Here is a 21473-nt window from a genome sequence, read left to right as displayed (position 1 = left end):
AGTCCAACGAATGTCTCGCACTTTCTGCTACATTACACCAATTTACAGCGACATTAAATAGGCCAGGTCTAAACACTTCACGAGGAGGTGAAAACTTGTCTTGCACTTGCGTGGGTCTGTGGCGAGAGAGAGAGAGAGAGAGAGAGAGAGAGAGAGAGAGAGAGAGAGAGAGAGAGAGAGAGAGAGAGAGAGAGAGAGAGAGAGAGAGAGAGTGTGTGTGTGTGTGTGTGTGTGTGTGTGTGTGTGTGTGTGTGTGTGTGTGTGTGTGTGTGTGTGTGTGTGTGTGTGTGTGTGTGTGTGTGTGTGTGTGTGTACGCACGGAGACAAACCTGGCCCATATTGATCTTAAGCCCCATCTTGGCTCTTTGGAAATATTCTTAACATTACAAAGGCTATTTTAATATTTTCCCCCAAACAACATGAATCAAATCCCAGGAAAAGACCAACCATTATAAGTGACTCGTGGGGAGCTGTCCATGCTGGTGGTGCTTAATTTTTCCCGATATTTGCCCGTGGAGTAGTGAGTCTTTCATGTCTGCCTACATGCGCGCCAGGGTCTGACCATGGTGCTTTTTGCCCGTGGAGTGAGGAGACTGTCTTCTTGCAAAGCAAGAAGTCATAGCACCCGAGAAAAATGCCACTCTTTGTCCTATTTTCAATTTCTGTCCACTGTTCAGTAGGCCTATTAGGCTGCAATCAAATTCAATAGCCTATGCTCATCCACATGCACGCGAAAAACAATAACCCAAGCGGCGGGACTATTTCGATTATATTCCTTCCAAAAATGTCCGAACGTCACAAAAATCAGTTATTTGCATTGTCCGTAATTATACCAAACAAAAAGGTATCAATAAAAGAAATCAAGTCTTCAGTTTCGATAATCCACGTTACAAATCCTCAACAACAGCAAGCCATTCCTTCTCTGCTATGAGGCAGGCAACGGAACAAGTGCAGACAGTAGGCTATCACCACGTTGATGCTGCACGGCTTGAAATGATTCTGTCTAAATTAAATATCTTGGATAGCCTATATAGACCTAGGCCTAACTAGATTTGTTGCAATACAGATTAATTTTCTATAGCCAGAAGTGTTCCGTTGGACTGACGAAACCGAACACGATCAAGTTTGCAACTTCTTTCCCTCATGCGCTGTCCGTCAGCACCACCTGTCATCAGACGTCCGATTAGCTTTCATTACGTGCTGAGGGAAAAACTCTCGCCATTAGGCTCATGTGCTGTTGCACTGTTGTGAGGGATATCACCAAATAATTTAGATAAAAGTCAGAACATTATTTTGGCAATCTGTTCAGTCTGTTCATTTACGTTTTTGGGTGCTCTTGGATATCGGGGATCAGTTCATGTAGAGAGAAGAGTTCATCCAGGCACTCCAAAATAAGGTGCCCAAACGGGAAGTTACATTAAAAAGCCTTTAATGGTACTGGGCTGGGGTTACATTAAAAAGCCGACATGTTTCGACCTCACCAGGTCTTCATCAGGGCTACGTTCACCATTGAAAAGAAAGGCCTCCCTTAAATAGTGACATCACCACATGTGACCCATTACGCACTAAACACATTTGCGCACACCAGAGACAACAAAGATTAAAAAATAGCCTGGGGTAATAAGTGATGCCACAGAAAAAAATGACCAGAAGTACAAATAAGCATCACAAAAAACAAGTAAAATCAATATCCTCATTTAGACCAGGATAGCGCATGGCATCCAGTTGGTGTATCCAAAAAGTCTGCCTCTGATTAAGTCTTTTTAGCCTGTCCCCACCCCTCGGAAGAGGTTTGATATGCTCGACGCCCTGTATGCGCAGCAGAGAATCATTTTTACCATGGTATATTCATTGAAATGTTTCGCCATGGGATAGTCAAAATTGCCCACTCTGATAGCATACAGGTATTTATGTTCTGCTAGCCTATCTCGCATGCGCCTTTTTGTGCGTCCGATATAAAAGAACCCTTCAGCGCAAGGACAAGTTAGGCGGTATATGACAAATGTAGAATTGCAATTAATGAAATCTCTCTGTCCGTATTCTCTCGTGGTTTTAGTATCCATAAAAGATTTGGCTTGTGTAACATTTGGGCAGTGAGGGCAGTTCATACATCTATAAGTGCCAATGGGTTTACGCAGCCAGGTTTCTCTCTTTTTCACCTGTAGGTGAGAGCGCATTAATTTATCTCCTAGGCTGGGTGCACTCTTTAAAGACACCATGGGTGGTTCTGGGAACACCTCACGTAGTTGCGCATCACTTTCAATAATGGACCAATTGTTCTTAATAATTTGCCTGATCCGCGTCGCTTGTGTACTATATGTCGTAACAAAAAAAGGACGGGACTGCTGGTGGCGATGATGTTTCTTTTTGGCCAATAACGTGTTGCGTTGAAGGGAGCGCGCTTCACTGTATGCGTTTTGGATGGCTTTAGGGTGATAGGCTCTATCACTGAATCTTTTCTCCATCAGCTCGGCCTGCTCGTGAAAATCATTTTCGAAATCACAGATACGCCTAATCTCTGGAATTGGCCGTGTGGAATATTTCTAATGAGATGCGGGGGATGGAATGAATCCGCTCTCAGAATGGTGTTCCGAGAGGTCGCCTTCCTGAATAAGGTGGTGTGCAGCTGTCCCTCCGCGTCTTTATATATCGTCAAATCCAGAAAGTGAATATTAGTTAATGAATATTCCAAGGAAGCCATTCAAAACGCATACAGTGAAGCGCGCTCCCTACAACGCAACACGTTATTGACCAAAAACAAACATCATCGCCAGCAGCAGTCCCGTCCTTTTTTGTTACGACAGTTCATAGATGTATGAACTGCCCCCACTGTCCAAATGTTACACAAGCCAAATCTTTTGTGGATACTAAAACCACGAATGAATATGGACAGAGAGATTTCATTAATTGCAATTCTACATTTGTCATATACCGCCTAACTTGTCCTTGCGCTGAAGGGTTCTTTTATATCGGGCGCACAAAAAGGCGCATGCGAGATAGGCTAGCAGAACATAAATATGGTATCAGAGTGGGCAATTTTGACTATCCCATGGCGAAACATATGAATACCATGGTAAAAATGATTCTCTGCTGCGCATACAGGGCGTCGAGCATATCAAACCTCTTCCGAGGGGTGGGGACAGGCTAAAAAGACTTAGGCCTAATCAGAGGCAGACTTTTTGGATACACCAACTGGATGCCATGCGCTATCCTGGTCTAAATGAGGATATTGATTTTACTTGTTTTTTGTGATGCTTATTTGTACTTCTGGTCATTTTATATCGGACGCACAAAAAGGCGCATGCGAGATAGGCTAGCAGAACATAAATACCTGTATGCTATCAGAGTGGGCAATTTTGACTATCCCATGGCGAAACATTTCAATGAATATACCATGGTAAAAATGATTCTCTGCTGCGCATACAGGGCGTCGAGCATATCAAACCTCTTCCGAGGGGTGGGGACAGGCTAAAAAGACTTAATCAGAGGCAGACTTTTTGGATACACCAACTGGATGCCATGCGCTATCCTGGTCTAAATGAGGATATTGATTTTACTTGTTTTTTGTGATGCTTATTTGTACTTCTGGTCATTTTTTTCTGTGGCATCACTTATTACCCCAGGCTATTTTTAATCTTTGTTTTCTATGGTGTGCGCAAATGTGTGTAGTGCGTAATGGGTCACATGTGGTGATGTCACTATTTAAGGGAGGCCTTTCTTTTCAATGATGAAGACCTGGTGAGGTCGAAACATGTCGGCTTTTTAATGTAACCCCAGCCCAGTACCATTAAAGGCTTTTTAATGTAACTTATCGTTTGGGCACCTTATTTTGGAGTGCCTGGATGAACTCTTCTCTCTACATGAACTGATCCCCGATATCCAAGAGCACCCAAAAACTTAAATGAACAGACTGAAGACTGCTTGAGCTTCCAGCCACCTGTGTGCCTTTCATTGCCAAAATAATGTTCTGACTTTTATCTAAATTATTTGGTGATATCCCTCACAACAGTGCAACAGCACGTAGGCCTAATGGCGAGAGTTTTTCCCTCAGCACGTAATGAAAGCTAATCGGACGTCTAATGACAGGTGGTGCTGACGGACAGCGCACGAGGGAAAGAAGTTGCAAACTTGATCGTGTTCGGTTTCGTCAGTCCAGCGGAACACTTCTGGCTCTAGAAAATGAATCTGTATTGCAACAAATCTAGTTAGGCCTAGGTCTATATAGGCTATCCAAGATATTTAATTTAGATATTTAATTTAGTTTTCACCACCTCGTGAAGTGTTTAGACCTGGCCTATTTAATGTCGCTGTAAATTGGTGTAATGTAGCAGAAAGTGCGAGACATTCGTTGGACTCGTTGCACGCAACAAGTTGTGAAATTATTTCTTAACGGTTTTAACCGCATCATTCGCGACTCTCGAGCAGTTTGAGAACTGAGAAGAATGAGAGAGAGAGAGGGCAGTGACTATACCATGTCACTGAGACTATGTGTGTGTGCTGCGCCTACTGAATCCAAGTGCAGAAAAAACATATCCATATAGATTATTACATAATGCACCATGTTATTACATTTCCATCAAAAAAAAAAGTTGCGGCCGCATTCCGTAATAAATTTCGCATTTTGTAATAATTTATTACAACCCAGATAGCAAAACCCTCCGGCATCTTTCTGGATCTTTCTGGCATTTCTCTGGGGAATGTACGATTTCAGTTGATTCCGGCAAATTAATGGCAACGTGGGAATAATGCCAGAGATATTCTGGCTTTTCACTGGAATGCCACCCAAATAACAAAATCGGTGGTGCAGGAGGGCGGAGCTACAGATACTTTATGGTTCTTTCCCGGCAAGTTGGAATATTACCAGAAAACATTTTGTTCGGGTGGGGGGGCTTTTTTTTAAACCTAGGGCCCAAGGCAAAGATGACAGCGGCCCTGCCCTACGGAGACGGTTGACACGCATGCTCATTTAGGTGAGACCGACTTCATCCTAGGAAACTTTTCGGCGGGACAGTAGCCTACAGTCTAGTAACGAACCTGGACTCGATCTACTACTGAACTAGGATATTGTGCTGTGTAAATAATTTGCATTGAGGTAAGTAAAACGATTGTTATACTTTTACCTAATAACTAGGCTACACTGTAGGCCTACTCACTTACATTGTTCTTTGTTGTGTTTACCTGTGCTACAAGCTGAGGCAACATTTCTTGAGGTAATTTTCCTTTGGAGATAGCTAACATCTAGCCTACGGTATTTCAGATGTTTGTTCATGACTAAGTGCCATTAGGTCTCTTGACAGGCGTTTCAGTACGTATTAATTCATGTTATGTCATGTCATGGCTTTTAACTGGTTTGGAGGACAAGCTAGCGACCCTTGCTAGCATAGATGGCAGCTAATCCTTTTTGGACATTCGGCAAACGTCAGTGTTTAGAGCTAGATGACTGATATGCCAAGACTACCGTATTTTATTCTCAATTTATCGTTGGTGTACTATCATGGCCTTTGGTCATAACATATCGTACGGGCTTAGGACAGCCCGTTTGACTAGATTTCAGATGCCTGCTGAGGTTTGGATTCAGAAATTATTTTTTCAGAATAGGCGATATTGATGATTTGGGCAATGCTCCAACCATGCCAGTTATCGTAGGGTCAGGTGCCACCCACTTCGTTGAGAACATGATGACTAATGTCAGGTCACGGATTATTGCTTTAGCGTATTATTACCCTGAGCTCTTAGTTCTAGTGCTATTCTCGAGTCCACGTCGCTTTATGCAATATAGCCACCAGTTTCTTAGGTCGTTATCAGACGAAAGAGGGCAGTTTGTGACATACGTGAATGATATATCTTTGAGGACACAAAGTAGCTGCCCTTATTATTACACATGCACGAGGTAATGTGATTAACAGAAATATCAGATTTGCAATAAAATAGTCCATGTACTCTTGTCACAGGAGAGTCCATCAGCTCACTAACACGGGTGAGGGACAGGGACCAAAGAGGAGGCTCTACAACGTGAGGAAAGACGGCGATCCTCAAGCAGTAAGTTGATTTACATAAGAAAATGATGCAATATAAAGGTGTCTATTGTATGTATAAAAAGGACTTAACATTATGGTCAGAATTAGCTCCAGCTAATAAGGTCTTAAAGGGTTTAATTAAAGGCTTTTTAAATTCACCATCAGTGTGCCTTGGAATCTTTGGCAGGCCTTATCAACAGTCACTGGAGCTAAGTCTGACCATAATTTTGAGCAACTTTATTTCCTTGAGCCAAAGTGCACCTGCTTATGAGAAAAAAAGTGAAACAGCACTCCTCCATAATCAGCATTCCTAGTGAACAGTTGAATTTTTTTTAGCATATGTAGAAAAGACTAACTTACTAGCCACTTTGAGTCATTATTAAGTGTGTGTTTTAATAGTAAAATTCTTTCCATTTTGGCTGGTGGAGAAAAAAGTTAATTAACAACCCAGTGTATAACTGTAGGAGCAGACTGTACAGTGAAAGTGAATCCTGCCTGGACTTAACAGACCCCTATACCTAGAATGACCCAAACATTTGACTATTGCTCTTGTCACAGGTCAGTCCATGAGCCCACGTCTTCAGGCCAGGGGCCCGAGAGAAATTTCCAGTGACATGGATCAACAGAGATCCTCAAACAGTAAGTTGATCTTCTACATCTAATAAAGGAAATCATGTGAATTGTCTTTAAATAGAACACAAGCATTTGATTACCAATCTTGTATAAGGTCAGTCCATAAAAAATCAAATGTGTGTGTGCGCGTGCCCGCCCGCCCATCTTTCTGAGTGTGTATGTGCTACAAACAAACTTATGCCAATTTTTTTTAGTTTTTCTTGATTATTTAGGTATGTCAGTGAAATAATATAATTTGCATAATACTGAACTTTTTAACCCTGTGTATATGTAGAACAGGACTTAAACATTTGACTATCTCACTCTCGTTACAGGTCAGTCCATGTGCCACGTTCCAGCCAGGGACCAAAAGGGGGACTTTCGTCATGGGGCCAGACAGACATCCTCAAGCAGTAAGTTGATTTACATGGATGCATTCTGAAGTTGAATTGAAGTCGTTATATTGTTGTACGCTGGCTACTATTCAATGTGTCAAAGTGAAATGTATTAATTGTTGTCCCATGAAAAAATGAACTGTATCAAATCTCAATGTATCGTTCCAGGGATAAGAGTTCAAGAATGTTGTTGCAGGTGAAATGATCATTGAAATTTGCTGATTCAATGCCATTTTTGTATCTTTACTTTTTGGAGAAATAGAGAGATGCATCCAGGCCACCCACTAGGAGGTGGGAAATCGTACGAAGAGGTGGCTGTACCTGGCAGCAGACTGAGATGGGGTGAGGAAGAGAAGCACAGACCAAGAACGGAATGTCAGACATTTGCCCTTTTTTATGCCCAGCACACACAGACACACACACACACACACACACACACACACACACACACACACCAGCATATAAACATGCACATAGACACAGGCGCACGTGCACACACATACACAGACTCTCAAACAAGATGAGTCTCTGGTGATGTTGGCAAATAATCTGAATCGATACACGCGGCAATGATTCCACCATGGTGCCCCACCTACGCGAGTCCTGTCCTTCAGCATTGACTTTCTCCCCAGGTGTGGTGTGCCTTCATCCGAACCACAATGGCATCCCAAGCAGCAACAAATACCTGCACGCATGCATGCTACGGTACACACACAAACACACTGGACTGTGAACTAGGTCAGACACACACACATGCTCAAAGTAGCCAAGATCGAAAAGGCTGCATCGGTGGCTTGACTGCATCCACCTTTGTCAATTTGGAGGAACTTTGTTGTGGGAAGATATTTTAAAATGTTGATAGTCAGACTCTTGTATACCCATTCGCTTCACTTTGATGTATTTTGTAATTGAGATGATTTATGCCACAGTGCTGAATTAACACATCATGACAAAGATGTCGCCTTAAAAGGTATGTTTGGTACCTGTGGGTCAAATGTCTCAGGAGCTCCCTGACTGCAGAACGTCTCAGGAAAGGACTCAACTTTTTATATTGTATGCTGGGTGCGATTTGTCAGAAAACCAGAAAGGGGGATGTGTTTCAGATGTCAACAATATCAATGGAGTTACATTAAACTATGATTAAAATCATGTGGAAAAAGTGACAATATCAAAACCAGAAGAGGGGACAATCTCCCTACAAACCGCACCCTGATTGTATGTATTTTACATGTTTGTACATGATTAATACATGTTCACAGAAGAAAATACAATGTACGACTGCAAGGTCTTGTGCGTTTTTCTCACCGATATCTTAAAGGTTTATGCGTTACAAAATGTTTATTATTTTGTTTATTTTCTGAACGTTTTTTTTTAATAACTCAAATGGATATGTTAAGAAACGTGTTTATCTTCTGGTTTGTTTTTTGGAAAATTCCATTTAAAACATGAAGGGATATTTTAAGAAAGGCTGTGAGTTTAAAAAAAATGCATTTTGATCATTTTGTTTTCTTGTTTAAAATGTCATACATTTTCAATTTCCAAAATCTATTGAATGGATGAATGTTGTAGCTTACTAAAGATAATAAATGGCCAATTTGCATGATTTTTGTGGGTTTTATTCTTTATTATTATTATTATTATTATTATTATTATTATTATTGGGAAGGTTAAATACATTCCGGCATATTTATGGGTTTTAATCGGTAGGGTTCTGGCAATCTTGTGGTAGGCTCATGGGCCATTTCTGGGTCTTCTGGCAAACATCTGGTAAGGTGCCGGCACTCTGTCGAACGTTCTTGGCATTCTACTGGCTGCTTTCTGGCATGATTCCGGCAAAATCTTGTGGGCCGTTTTAGGCCCGGGAGTAACCCCTACATATTGTGGCATATTTCCAGGATGAACCAAGGTTTCTGGGCCATAAAAAGCCCAGAACATTTTTGCTATCTGGGAAGATGAGAAAAAAGTTATTACGAAATGCGTTCAAGAAATGTATTACGAAATGCGTAAATTATTACACAATGCGGCGATTGTCACCACATTATGTACTAATTTGTTACATTATTACATATTGCACCGTTATTACATAATGCGGCGTTACAAAGGGTCGGCAAAGGACCCGGGCCGGGAATCGGACCCACGTCGGCCACAAACGAGTGCCCTACTATTTGCGCCACGGTAGAGCCAGAATAAACACACACACTTACTGAGTAAAGACACATTCTACTCATTACAAACAGCTTTCCATGACTGTATAATCGCACCGAGGTGTTTAATATTTAGGAGAGACAGACTGTATAGACAGTGTGGTCTATGAGGTGATTGCAAACAGGAAAAACAAAACAGGAAAAGATTCCCCCACTGTACGTAGGCTGTTATTTATCATTTTTTTGGCCAAAAAAAACGCAGTTTGAGTGACAAAATGACAATGGGAAACAGTCCGGTATGTGACATGAAAATCCTCGGAAGAACATGGAGCAAAGCAAAGCGTCTGATCACCTCGACCATTCCGGCCATTATGCAAGTCAATCAAGCTCTCTGCAGGCCACCTTACTCTCAAGCCTTTTCTCGATGTGAAAAACAGAGATAATTGAGCTCTAAAAATATAGCCCCCAGCTCTTGGGTTTTATATTTTTCGAGCTCTGTGGCTGCTATTATAGCTGGTTTGAAAGAACGACAGGCAGGCACTCACACAAACTCTCTCTCCCCCACTAAAAAACATCTTTCACCACCGCCACCGCCCTCCATCCCTTGCCACTGCATTCACCAGCAGCAGCAGCAGCAACAGCAGCAGCAGCACACCTTGCCACTTACAACCAACGGGGACAACATTTCTTCTGGCTGCCCTGTGGCTAAAAGCATTCAGGAACCGCTAGCCACCCACCCACGACCAACACAGACACACACGCACACACACACACACACACACACACGCACACAAACACACACACACCTCAGGTGCCAAGGCGGACCTTACACAAGAGAAGGCTAGCGTGGCTCAGAGAGCGCTACTGCACTCAAGCCAGTGCGTGATTATAGCCGCGGTTCCCACACTCAGGGGCAGGTTTGGTTCTCTCTCAAAAAACCCAACCGGTAAAACTTCACTTTTAAAGCCCAATCCGAACAGAAACTTTTCAAGTTGCACTCTCGCTCACCCATTGAGACCGGTTTTGAGACAAAATATCTTTTTTTTTGACCACTTCTACTTCTTCTTTAATGGAAGGGGTTTTTGGGGTTGGGGGGTGTCAAATCGGTTTACTGCCAGTGTGTGGCTGTGTGTGTGTGTGTGTGTGTGTGTGTGTGTGTGTGTGTGTGTGTGTGTGTGTGTGAGTGTGAGTGTGAGTGTGAGTGTGAGTGTGTGTGTGAGAGAGAGAGAGAGAGAGAGAGAGAGAGAGAGAGAGAGAGAGAGAGAGAGAGAGAGAGAGAGAGCTTCCCCAGGTGGAGTTACTCTTGTTTGTAACTTGCTGCCTGCACCAGGAAGTGTTCTTCACTTGAAGGTTGCTTGGGGAAAAAAAATAAGGGTCCACTAACAAAATAAAATGACTCATTTATTTGATGGACGTATTTTCTTACATATAAACCTCTCCAGAATTTCAGTACGTTTTTGGTTGTTGTGTGTACCTCCGTTTTTCAGGAAACATGCCCATGTGCATTTTCCCCATGTTGTTTGTGACGTTCAACTTTGGAGTGGATTAATTAGGGTTGTAATTTAGCCTAATGGTACGCTCAGCTTTGCTCTACTCCTCTCCGCTCGGGGGTGGGGGGGAATTGCGTGCGTGGGGGGGTGGTAGTGGTGGACCAGAGGGCTGTGCAATGTCAGTAATGGATGGTGGGATGAATAGTTACTGTACTGCAGCTGTACAGAAGCCCGACGACTTTCATTCATTTCATCCCATCATCGTCAACAACAGGATGAGATAGGATGGGCTTTTGGCTTTTCATGGGCTTCCTAAAAATCTAGGAAGGATTCTTCGGACAGGGAAAAAAAGAAAAACATTCCGGCTGCCACTCAAAAATACTTTTTTCTTTCTAAGACCCTCTCACCGCCCCACAACATTGAAACCTGCCATCCTCCCACGCCACTTCAAGACCTTATTACTGATTAAGCATGATGGTTCTAAGTACTCACAGTGTGCACTATAGTACTGTAATTTGGTTGAATATTTAAAAAAAAATACACCAGCACTCAAAGGCTGCATTAAAAACGGTACTCTTTATTGTAACTACTTTTCACATGTGAGGAGTTTGGCTTTGGTGTGTAAAGTAAAACTGGATTTAAAAAAAAACACCACACACACAAGGAGTAACAATATCAAAAGAAGTCAAACTCTTAACATAAAAAACTCACTCGCTTGCTTGCTTGTTCTCACACAACACTTAAAACACACAAGTTGGTCCCACACATAAAAGTCTTTACAGTGGCTGCATTTGAGTGTCCATGAGTTCCCTCGTCACTATATGCAGATTCCAGCATAAAAAAGGCAGTGTGTGTGTGTGTGTCTGTTGAATTACAGTATGTGACTGATGAGTGGTAGAGTAGTGTGCATATTAAAAAGGATTTTTGTTGTTGTTGTATTTATGAAGTGTGTGTGTGTGTGTGTGTGTGTGTGTGTGTGTGTGTGTGTGTGTGTGTGTGTGTGTGTGTTGTCTTGTGTCATGTGCAGACGTGGCGCAGGTGGAAGTTGACCACGTACTCGGCGTTGGTTCTCTGCACGGAGATGGCGAAGGGCTCGAAGGGGTGGAAGGTGAAGGCCACCAGCCTGCGCACCGCGTGGCTCACCGGCCTCCCCAGCAGCCCCGCCTGGATCTTAAACTTCAGCATCCCGGAGTCACGCGCATAGAACCTGCACACGGAACACAGGACAGCACAAAGAACCTCAATAAGAACACATTTAGACATATAGAACCTATTAAGGAACACAGGACAGCATAAAGACCCGCAATAAGAACACACTCAGACGGCCTTGTCTTGTCCCACTCTTCAAGGTCCTGTCTAAATTAAGTTGGGAACCCCCCCCCATTTTTTGTTTTTGTTTTTTTAAAGAACACGATCAGACACGTAAAACCTGCATAGGAACACAATCCCAAGTGAACTGACATAAAAATCTGACAGCATGTATGACTGAGAGCATTTCACACATGGCATTGTTTTTTTCTCATTGGGTAGCACTTCCTTTATTTTCCTTATGCACTCAAATTCTTTAATTTTGCATCTGCATCATTGGTGTGCGAGTTCCGTCTTGCTGGACTACCTATTGCATTACTTTGTGGAGCTTTACGCGCCCACCCGGCCACAAACTTAAAGACGCGCCAGACATATATATGGTTGCTACGTAGGAACACAAATAAAAACAGTACTCTGTGTGGTCTGTGTTGGATATTAAAAAAGGCCAGTGTGATGCTCCTTGTGTGGTCAGATCTGGAGGTCCTGAAGCCTAGGCAGGTGGACAAGTGGCCATAACCTGCTGCCCATTCCAATCACAGCTTACAGCAGTGTGAAGCAAAACCTTTAGCCCCCAGACAAGAGGAGACAGAACACTACACATGCTGCTGAATCTCTACCTGGATGCCAAAAACACACAGTCTTGAGGATGGGGGGGGGTGGTAGTGGCAGCCAGAATAGAACGGAATGGAAAAGAATTGCTTTTTTATCGTCACTGTATGTTCCCGTATGTTCAGGACATAAAGCAAGACAGTATATCTTTTTTGTGTGTGAAGTGTGGCTTTTTCAATTTTATTTGGATAGGACCGTACAGAGAAGACAGAAAATGGTTAAGAGCGAGAGAGATGGGGTCGAGTTTGGGAAATGACCCAGGCCAAATGCGACCTGGGGGCAATGTGCCCGTTTATGGTACAGCACATTAGCGTACTGTGACACTGTGACCCCCATAATTGTATTCCTGAAATGAAATTATCAAACCATTTCATTTATGACGACTTCTACTGCTAGTACATGCTAAATTGAAGCCTACTTGCCCGAGGTCCCATCCTGCCTTGCATGTAAAATGAGATTCTTCTGTATTGCCTTAAGGGGATTTTAATTTAAAGATAGATTACAGGAAGTTGCACTGTAAGACTTAAAAGGTACACTGTGTAATATTTTTAGTAGTTTATTTCCAGAATTCGTGCTGCCCATTCACAAATGTTACCTTTCTCATTAATACTCACCACCACTATCAAATTCTAAGCATTCATTAAGACTGGGAAAATTGCACTTTTCATACATGAAATGGGGATCATCTCCATGGTCTACCATTTTGAATTTCCAGAAATAGACGGCTAAATTTACTGTAATGTGAGTTTAATATTCAGTGAATCATATTTTCATAAAAATATAATAATATATACTCTGGCCACCATCCTACACAGTGCACCTTTACGGAGTTTAGAATGGTACATTCCACTTACAGTAGCAGACGCTTATTCTCCAAAGTGGGTTACAAAAGAGACTATATAGTATACAAGCGAGTAGGAGCGAGAAGACAGCATGAGCATTTTTTTCATATATATTTTCAGGGCTTTTTTGCCTTTATTTTTGGCAGGAATGTGGAGGAGAGACAGGAAACGAGTGGGGAGAGAAAGACGGGGAAGGATCGGCAAATGACCTGGGCCGAATCAAACCCGGGTGGCCAGCACAGCAACCCAGTGCCCTACCATTAGGCCACGGAAGGGCCATGAGCAGGGTATATTAAAAACATTTTTTTTGTAAGGACACACTGGATGTCATGAAAGGCAGCACTTAATAAATAATCTGTATTTATTTATAATAATAAATTAATATCTGCATATGTTGTTACCCGATGATCTACATAACAGGTTTTGGGCCGCTCAGTGACACAAACACAAGCAAGCTATAGATGTGTACACTTCAAAAGAGCCCCAGCACACGTGTCGTTACCTGATGAGGAGCAGCTTCTCTGCAGCCTTTGGTACCCTCCATGATGGGCATAAACAAGCAATGGCTGTGTAGACTTCAAAAGAGCGTTTGGAGGTTGGGGTGCGCACATCCACAAAACAGCTATCCAGGTGCCAGACAAAAGTGGTAGACAGTGTGATGAAGTGGTCCACACACTGGGCATGAGCTCCAAATTAGCTCCATTTTAAATGAAATAAACGTTGTATTTTTTGTAGCTAATGCCCAGTGTGCGGACCACTTTATCACATAGACTTCAAACAAGCCCATTAAGAAAAGGCAGAATGTGTGTAGGAGGGATCTGCACGCGTGTTACTACCTGATGGGGTGATCTCCACAGGTCTTGGGCCGCTCCATGACGGAGACCCACTTGTCGTCGTAGCTGAAGAGGGAGAGGTCCAGATAAGGGCTGCTGGTGTAGGACTGGGCACTGATGGGCAGCTGGCCCAGCAGGCGACGCACCGCCTCCATGTGCCCACCGTACTTGGCATTCACGATGGTGTCCTTAAACCTGCAAGGAGAGGGGGAGGGGGAGGGGGAGAGAGAGAGAGAGAGAGAACGAGAGCGAGACAGAGAGACAGAGAGACATTGACTTTCAAAATCCCTTTATTGAATAACTGATGTCATAGTTAAAGCGTCCACTGCATGGCCTACAGCCACCACCTACCCTAACCCAATGATGGAATACCTTACACACGCTGAAGCCTTTTAAAGATTAACATAGCCTTCAAGTTTTTGCTAGGTTTCCTTTTTGCCTTTGGTAAGAGCAGCTGCCTCTGCTAGTTTCTGCCCGTTACATAGTTCCCCCATGGGGACATTTCTTGCTTACAATATGATGTAATAAAATGTGGTGAATCTAATACACACCGAGGAGCTTATTTGTAGATTTTGAAGTGGTGATGTCCAATGTGTGCCTCATTGGCTATGGTGTGTGTGTGTGAAAGGGGAGAGGCTTGAACGCATATTCACGTGTCGCTAGTTACTCGCTTCTAGCTCGCTCGCTTGTTCGCCACGCGCTCATGGAGCGTTCGTTAACGTTCCCGCAGGTTTAACAACCTCTGCAAAAGCGAAGTTAACCCTCAATAATCTGAACTCTGCATTCCAATTGGCTACTGGCATCGTTCGAAATTAAAATACTCTTGTCCACATCGTATCGCTTGTACTCGCCTCGCCTGTCCAGGCCGTGCTTCGCTGGAACACATACACATTCTATTATACCAGTGGTTCCCAACGTTTTTCTTAAGGGACCCATGTTTTTACTATTGTAAGCTTTGGTGACCCAACCACGCGAGCGCCCGCACGAGACGGAGTCACAAGATGCCCTCTGTTTCCTGAGAAAGCTAATTTTAGTTATTTTATTCCTCAATTCGTCTTTGGTCAAATATAGAATAAATGTTTAACATTTATTCTATATTTGACCAAAGACGAATTGATGAATAAAATAACTAAAATTAGCTTTCTCAGGAAACAGGGGGCATCTTGTGACTCCACTAGCACTTACAATTTGCTGCTTCTGTGCATTTATTAGTTAAATGCTTTGTCATTAATTCAACATGGGCTATATATATTTCAAATGAAAACCCTTAAAATCAAGAGGGCTCCGCGACCCCCTGTGGATCTTTGGCGACCCATAAGTTGGGTCCCGGCCCATAGGTTGGGAACCACTGTATTATACATTGACTTCTCTTGCTGAGCGAATAACTGGTAGCTATGTGTGCGACTGCCGTCTTAGGCTTACCTGCGCTGCACCTGGCGTGCATAGTTGTTGCTGGAGGCGGAGCAGGGGAACTGGACGGCCTCGCTGTGTAGCGTGGCGTTGCGGAACAGGTCGCAGAAGTTCTCAAAGAGCTCCAGCAGCTGGTCCGAGGTGTTCTCAAACACCGCCAGCACCTCCGTGGACACCATGTTGTACACCACGAAGAAGGAAGGCTGAATAGAACACAACAGAACACAATAGTAGTACACCACGAAGAAGGAAGGCTGAATACAACACAATAGTAGTACACCACGAAGAAGGAATGCTGAATAGAACACAATAGAATAGAACAGAATAGAATTGAATACATATTTATTGTGCAAAGAAGACAATGATCTGTATGTCACAGAGCTCACATTTTTTTCCAGTTACTCATTAATATTATAACTCCAAAACAAAATAAAAGGCCAAGAAGGCTGGATGAAAAAACAGCTTCAATATCACAATCATAGCTGTGACAGCCACAAACTAGTCCATATCAAACAGTCATTTGTGTTGCAGAAGGAACAGTAATTTCATATGAAACTGGCCTCCCCCCCCACACACACACACACACACACACACACATTTTTTTTTTTTTAAAGGTTTGCACACTCTTTTCTCAAGCTCTTTTTTTCTTTTTATTCATTCACTGCCATAATGACGCTTCAACCTTGCGCTCTTCCTCAGATTCCAGATTCCAGGAATCTGAGCAAGGCCGCAAGATCAAAACGCCATCATGCCAGTGAATGAATAAAAAGAAAAAAAGAAAAAAATACAAAAGGACTGTGTGAACCTTTTTATCACCAGGAATTGTGCCTAAGTAAATCCACAAGTGAATATTCCCCTAAAAAACCCACAAGTCGACAACCCCCAGCTGTATAGTACCTGTGTGGGGTCGCTGACGCGCATGGTGACCACGTCCTCGCTGGTGTACTTGATGAAGAGGTGCTGCTCGTCCAGCAGCTGCATCTTCCACATGCGCAGCTGCCGCAGCTGGTCGAAGTACTGGAAGAAGCGGCGCTTGGCCAGCGCGCTGCCGTCCTGCTCTGCGCGCCGCCACAGGAACACCAGCAGCCGGTGCTTGAGCGAGCTGATGCTCTTCTCCTTGTAGAGGCGCGAGAAGCCCGGCTGCTGCTGCTGGCCTGCTGGCTGCTGAGGCTGTGAATGCTGTCCTGCTGGCTGCTGTCCCTGTCCCTCAGTCATCGTCACCCCCGTCGCTGCCGACGCTGCGGTACTCGGGGCTGGTCCGTCCGAGACGGCCGACACCATGAGCAGGTCGTCCTCGTAGCAGAAGCGGCCGATGGTGCGTACGTCCAGGAATGTGCCCTCGCCCGTCACCTGGGGGGGGGAGTGGGGAAAGGGGGAAGAGTGGGGAAAGGGGTGAGGTTGCGTTAGGGGCCTACTGTACGTTTAGTTGGGGTGAGGTTGCGTTATGGGCCCACTGTATGTTTAGTTGGGGTGAGGTTGGCCCTCTCATAAAGCTCTTTTCCACTGCCGGTTTTCAGGAATCTATAGCTCGACACAGCGCGACTCGGCTGCCACTTTTTTCGATTGGGCACGACACAGCTCAATCGAAATGCAAAAAGTGGCGGCTGATTCGCGCTGTGGTGGCGGGGTCCTGCCACTGCACCTTCAAGGAAATCCTGGGGGAAACCCTGTGTGCAACACACCTAATAAACTAGTACACCTTCAATAAACCAGTACATCTAATGTTTTTTTTCAATACATGCTCCATCCACAGACAGGGTCGCAACGCCTCTTGCCCCCGTTGTGGGCAAATCAAATTCTAGCGCTTGTCAGATAGTAGCCTGGCTCCGCCAATCCTAGTCGTGTAAAGAACAAAAAAACAGACCTAATAGAAAATTTGGTGAGGGCAATGACGTCACGTTGGCAATCTCTATACCATCAACCCTCACCTGGAAGACGTGCCGTGGCACTCATCTACCATGCGGCTGACCCGGGTTCAATTCTCTCTCTCTCTCTCTCTCTCTCTCTCTCTCTCTCTCTCTCTCTCTCTCTCTCTCCTCTCTCTCTCCTCTCTCTCTCTCTCTCTCCTCTCTCTCTCTCTCTCTCTCTCTCTCTCTCTCTCTCTCTCTCTCTCCTCTCTCCTCTCTCCTCTCTCTCTCTCTCTCTCTCTCTCTCTCTCTCTCTCTCTCTCTCTCTCTCTCTCTTCACTGTCCTATCATAAATAAAGTCAAAAAGACCAAAAAAATATCTAAAAAAAAAAAAAACCCTCACCTGGAAGACGTGAATGGTCTGCTGCTGCACTGACAGCACGGCCAGTATGTTGCGGTACAGATACAGCCCCTGGTTGTGTGAGAGGATGATCTTGTCGCACTTGAAGGTGCGCGTGTCGCACAGGCGTCCCGTGTGCAGGTCGATGATGTGCAACGAGTAGTCCTCCAAGGGCACGCGCGGGTTGGGCGTGACCGACTCGTTGTTGCGGTAGACCTGTGAGTGAATAGGCTGTTTTTATGATAATATTGGGTATTTTTTTCTTTTTACACTTTAACAGCTGTGACCAACAAGCACAACTAATTGCAATCACTCAATTTTCAACTGGTGTGGATGTAGGCATTGTGCCATAGATCCCCGAGCAATGTTAACCCAGAAACCATAACAGCACAGGCCGCTTTATTCTCGCACTGTTATTTGAACAAACCAGTCAAGATATACAACTGGATGCAGATACCACAATGCTGCATGATAGTATAGTTTTATTGTTATCGCTGCTAGTGTATTGTTTTAAAAGCCCTTCTAGGAACGGGCATTGGAAATTAGCTTTTGGCTATAAATGCTATGATGCTTGCTGTTTGGTTGTTATGCAACCTACATGTTAAGTATCTGTCCCTATCAAATAAACGTAACTAAACTAAACCTCGAAGAAGTGCGGGTGCGGCTCCTCGGGCAGGTAGGCGGCGGAGCCCACGATGACGTAGCGGCAGTCATCCGTGAAGAGGCTGCACTCGCGGTTCAGGTGCTCGCCGTTGGACGCCACGTTGGTGACGTGCGCCAGGCAGAAGAAGCGCTCGAAGATGCGGCCGCGCACACCCAGCGAGGCCCCCTGGTGGTGGTCACCACCGCCGCTGCCCGCCTGGTTGGCCAGCGTCTCGCCCTCCTGGCCTTGAAGCAGGTCCTGTGCCGCCTGGCAACCCTGCGGACGGAGACACACACACACACACACTTAGTGCTTTAGTGGTGGGGTTCAGTCACCTGTAGGTTGTCATGTTTTTGCCAGGGTTTAGGTTTGTTTGTTTCTACGATTATCTGTGGAACAGAGCAGAACGTGTGTGTGTGCGTGTGTGTGTATATGTGTGTGTGTTTTCATTTGTTGCTTGGTTTGCAAAATAACTCACTTGCACATGCATGCATCATTCTGAATTTTGGACAATATGTTGTGGTGGTCTCTGAATGAACACTCTCCTTTTGACGGCATGTTATTAGAGGTACTTTAAAAAAATAAAGAGCAATGATGTTTCAGGGAGTCACCATTCTTAGCCACCAAAGATTCTAGCTTTTTTCTAGCTTTTTATGCATGCTTTTCCATTGTAAATTCTTAATTGGGTTAAAAGGTTCAACTGGGCTTTGTTTGCTTGATGCCATCAAAATGTGGGTAAGGGGATGGAGACTCCCAACTGAGATCGCTCCCGGACGTGCGGTCCCAGGTGTTTCTATCACTCCCGGACGTGCGGTCCCACCCGATTATATTTCACGTATTATCATATACTGCCACATACAAGCAATTTAGGGTTAGGGTTAGGTTTAGGGTTAGGGTTAGGTTTAGGGTTAAGGTTAGGGTTAGGGTTAGGGTTAGAAACAAAAAACTAACATCAACAACATAACTAGCTCCGTCATATGGCGGTGGTACCGATAGTCTGGCTAGTGGGAGCGAGATGAAATGGGAGCGTCCTGGGTTGGGAGCGTCAATCAGGGAATCCAAAATTTGGTTGTGCCCACACGTTGTCAGTGTATTCTGAAAAACAAGGTGTACAGTATTACCTGGTACTCATAGATCTCCAGGGATGTCTGGTCAGACGAAAAGGCAATGAACCAGCGTCCATCAGGTGAGAACTTCCGCAGGAAGCAAGGGGGCTTCTCCACATTGACCACTGTGAAGTTGGGGAAGAGGTTCTGGTGAAAGATGCGGACGCGGTACCAGTGGGCCCCGGGCGGGCCGGAACTGATCCGCCGCTGCTCCAGTCGGTAGACCACATTCTGGTTTTGGATGCGGCGTGGCCGCAGTGTTGGGGAGTCTTCCTCCGCCGTGTGCTGCCACATTCCAGTGGCTCCGCGTCACATGCTTCAAAACTGTGGGATGGACAAAACATCTGCCAATATTACAATACAACATTCTCCGACACTGACTGAACACATCCGGATGCAATGGCACAGATTAGGCTACCCCAGTATGCAAAAAATATCAAGTAAACTCTTTTAGAAAGAGTGAAATAATTCCGTTTGTGCAAAAAAGAGATCAGTATCAAGACTTAAGTCAAGTTAAGGCTAATGGCATGGCCATGTTTTCTCAACATATCAGTCTGGGCATACAAAGAAAGACAGCAGAGAGAAGGAAGGTTAAAGGGCTTATAGCAAATAGGAATACAAACAGAGTCAGCAAGACACATTAGTGCCAACATCTCGATCAGCCAGCTAAAATCATTGGTGTAGATACCCACCTACTCCCAGCGTCTTCGGAGTAGATTAGAATCGCTAGCTTTGAACTGATGCCATACAATGGAAAACTAGGAAAGTAGAAAATAGAGTGGTGGACTAGAATAACGGTCACGGCTACACATCACTAACTTCGCCGAGTTGACAGCTTCTTGTGGGAGTCAGATTGTCCAGGGTTTGTCGGCAACCAAGCTAACTGTATCCACTGCAACTTTGCCACCGTTACAGTGATATTAACATAGCATGATTAATTCCTGAGCCTGAAGTTGCGCTGGCCGTTCGCCATCACCCAAAAGTGATCTGAAACGATGCTGTAACGTTAGTTTATACTATGCCGACATTTAATTTCTTGATTGATCTGAAATAGGGAAATATAAAACACAAATTTAAGACCAAAGAAGATTTCGTACGCGAACCAACAAGAAACGACTTCTTCTTGAATAGCAACATAGCTTGCGCAATCTCATTTTAGTGTCACAGCGCCGCCCAAAGTTATGGGGGACAAATTACATGGAATCTGGTCATCATGTCAGAGACGATCTAACACTCTGATCATGTCAAGTGTCAGACTGACAGCAGTTCAGTTCAGGCAGTGAGAGGAGGAGGGATTGGGAAACGATAGATCTGTGGTGATACAATCTATACACAGCGTTATAAACGTAGGCCTAACTGTCACGAAAAAGCCCATACAACCTACTGAATACTCCCGTGCACATAATTTAATTTTAAAATCATTTATTTAGGCCTAATGAGTTACCTTAAGCAGTCTCGATTTCTTCATGCACATACAAGATCAAGGTATATGGGGCTTTTGAATAAAATGTAGTAGCCTGATCTTGGCGTAGGCCTACTCAACTCAAAATAATGGTCATACACAAAAGCCAAAAAGTCAGGCTTATTTTTGTCCAGATCACAGTGTAACTAGACTATGTTACTTTCTCCACATCAGGAGGTGAACCACACAGAAATGCCATCTAAATCAACAGTATGAGACCAATGGAATGGCATTAAGTGAAATGCCCTGTGCCAGAAAGCCAATTTAATAGGCTACTGAGGTAAGAAAGTATTGTCCCATGCTGCATGTCTGTGTCAGTATCGGTGAAGTCACCAGGAATGAAAGGGAAATGAAA

The 21473-nt window shown here is 44.2% G+C and overlaps 1 protein-coding gene and 1 long non-coding RNA gene across 2 annotated transcripts; one reads left to right on the top strand and one right to left on the bottom strand.

Moving 5' to 3' along the window:
- Nucleotides 1-5022: 5022 nt before the first annotated feature.
- Nucleotides 5023-8627, top strand: LOC134446770 (uncharacterized). Its single transcript, XR_010034490.1, has 5 exons — nucleotides 5023-5092; nucleotides 5952-6039; nucleotides 6576-6656; nucleotides 6965-7042; nucleotides 7281-8627. It is a non-coding gene; the product is annotated as an uncharacterized LOC134446770 (long non-coding RNA).
- Nucleotides 8628-11215: 2588 nt separating this feature from the next.
- Nucleotides 11216-20764, bottom strand: det1 (DET1 partner of COP1 E3 ubiquitin ligase). The gene is made up of 8 exons (XM_063196939.1): nucleotides 20349-20764; nucleotides 19672-19980; nucleotides 18551-18826; nucleotides 17911-18123; nucleotides 16558-17010; nucleotides 15673-15863; nucleotides 14254-14445; nucleotides 11216-11865 (listed from the first exon to the last, which is right to left on the bottom strand). Exons 2-8 carry the CDS (start codon nucleotides 19948-19950, stop codon nucleotides 11676-11678), a joined length of 1794 nt encoding a protein of 597 aa, XP_063053009.1. The 5' UTR covers nucleotides 19951-19980; nucleotides 20349-20764; the 3' UTR covers nucleotides 11216-11675.
- Nucleotides 20765-21473: the final 709 nt, after the last annotated feature.

The sequence above is a fragment of the Engraulis encrasicolus genome, chromosome 4 (genome assembly GCF_034702125.1).
Source record: "Engraulis encrasicolus isolate BLACKSEA-1 chromosome 4, IST_EnEncr_1.0, whole genome shotgun sequence".
Taxonomy (NCBI): domain Eukaryota; kingdom Metazoa; phylum Chordata; class Actinopteri; order Clupeiformes; family Engraulidae; genus Engraulis; species Engraulis encrasicolus.
Note: the sequence above shows the minus strand (reverse complement) of the source record. Positions and strands in the feature narration are given on the sequence as shown.

What these genes read in the sequence shown, in the direction of transcription:
- det1 (XM_063196939.1), bottom strand. Translation starts at nt 19,950, where the DNA reads ATGTGGCAGCACACGGCGGAGGAAGACTCCCCAACACTGCGGCCACGC. An exon ending in TGGAGATCTATGAGTACCAG is followed by an intron (nt 18,827 to 19,671) that starts GTAATACTGTAC and finishes CTCCGTCCGCAG; the next exon opens with GGTTGCCAGGCGGCACAGGA. An exon ending in AGACCATTCACGTCTTCCAG is followed by an intron (nt 17,011 to 17,910) that starts GTGAGGGTTTTT and finishes TCCCCCCCCCAG; the next exon opens with GTGACGGGCGAGGGCACATT.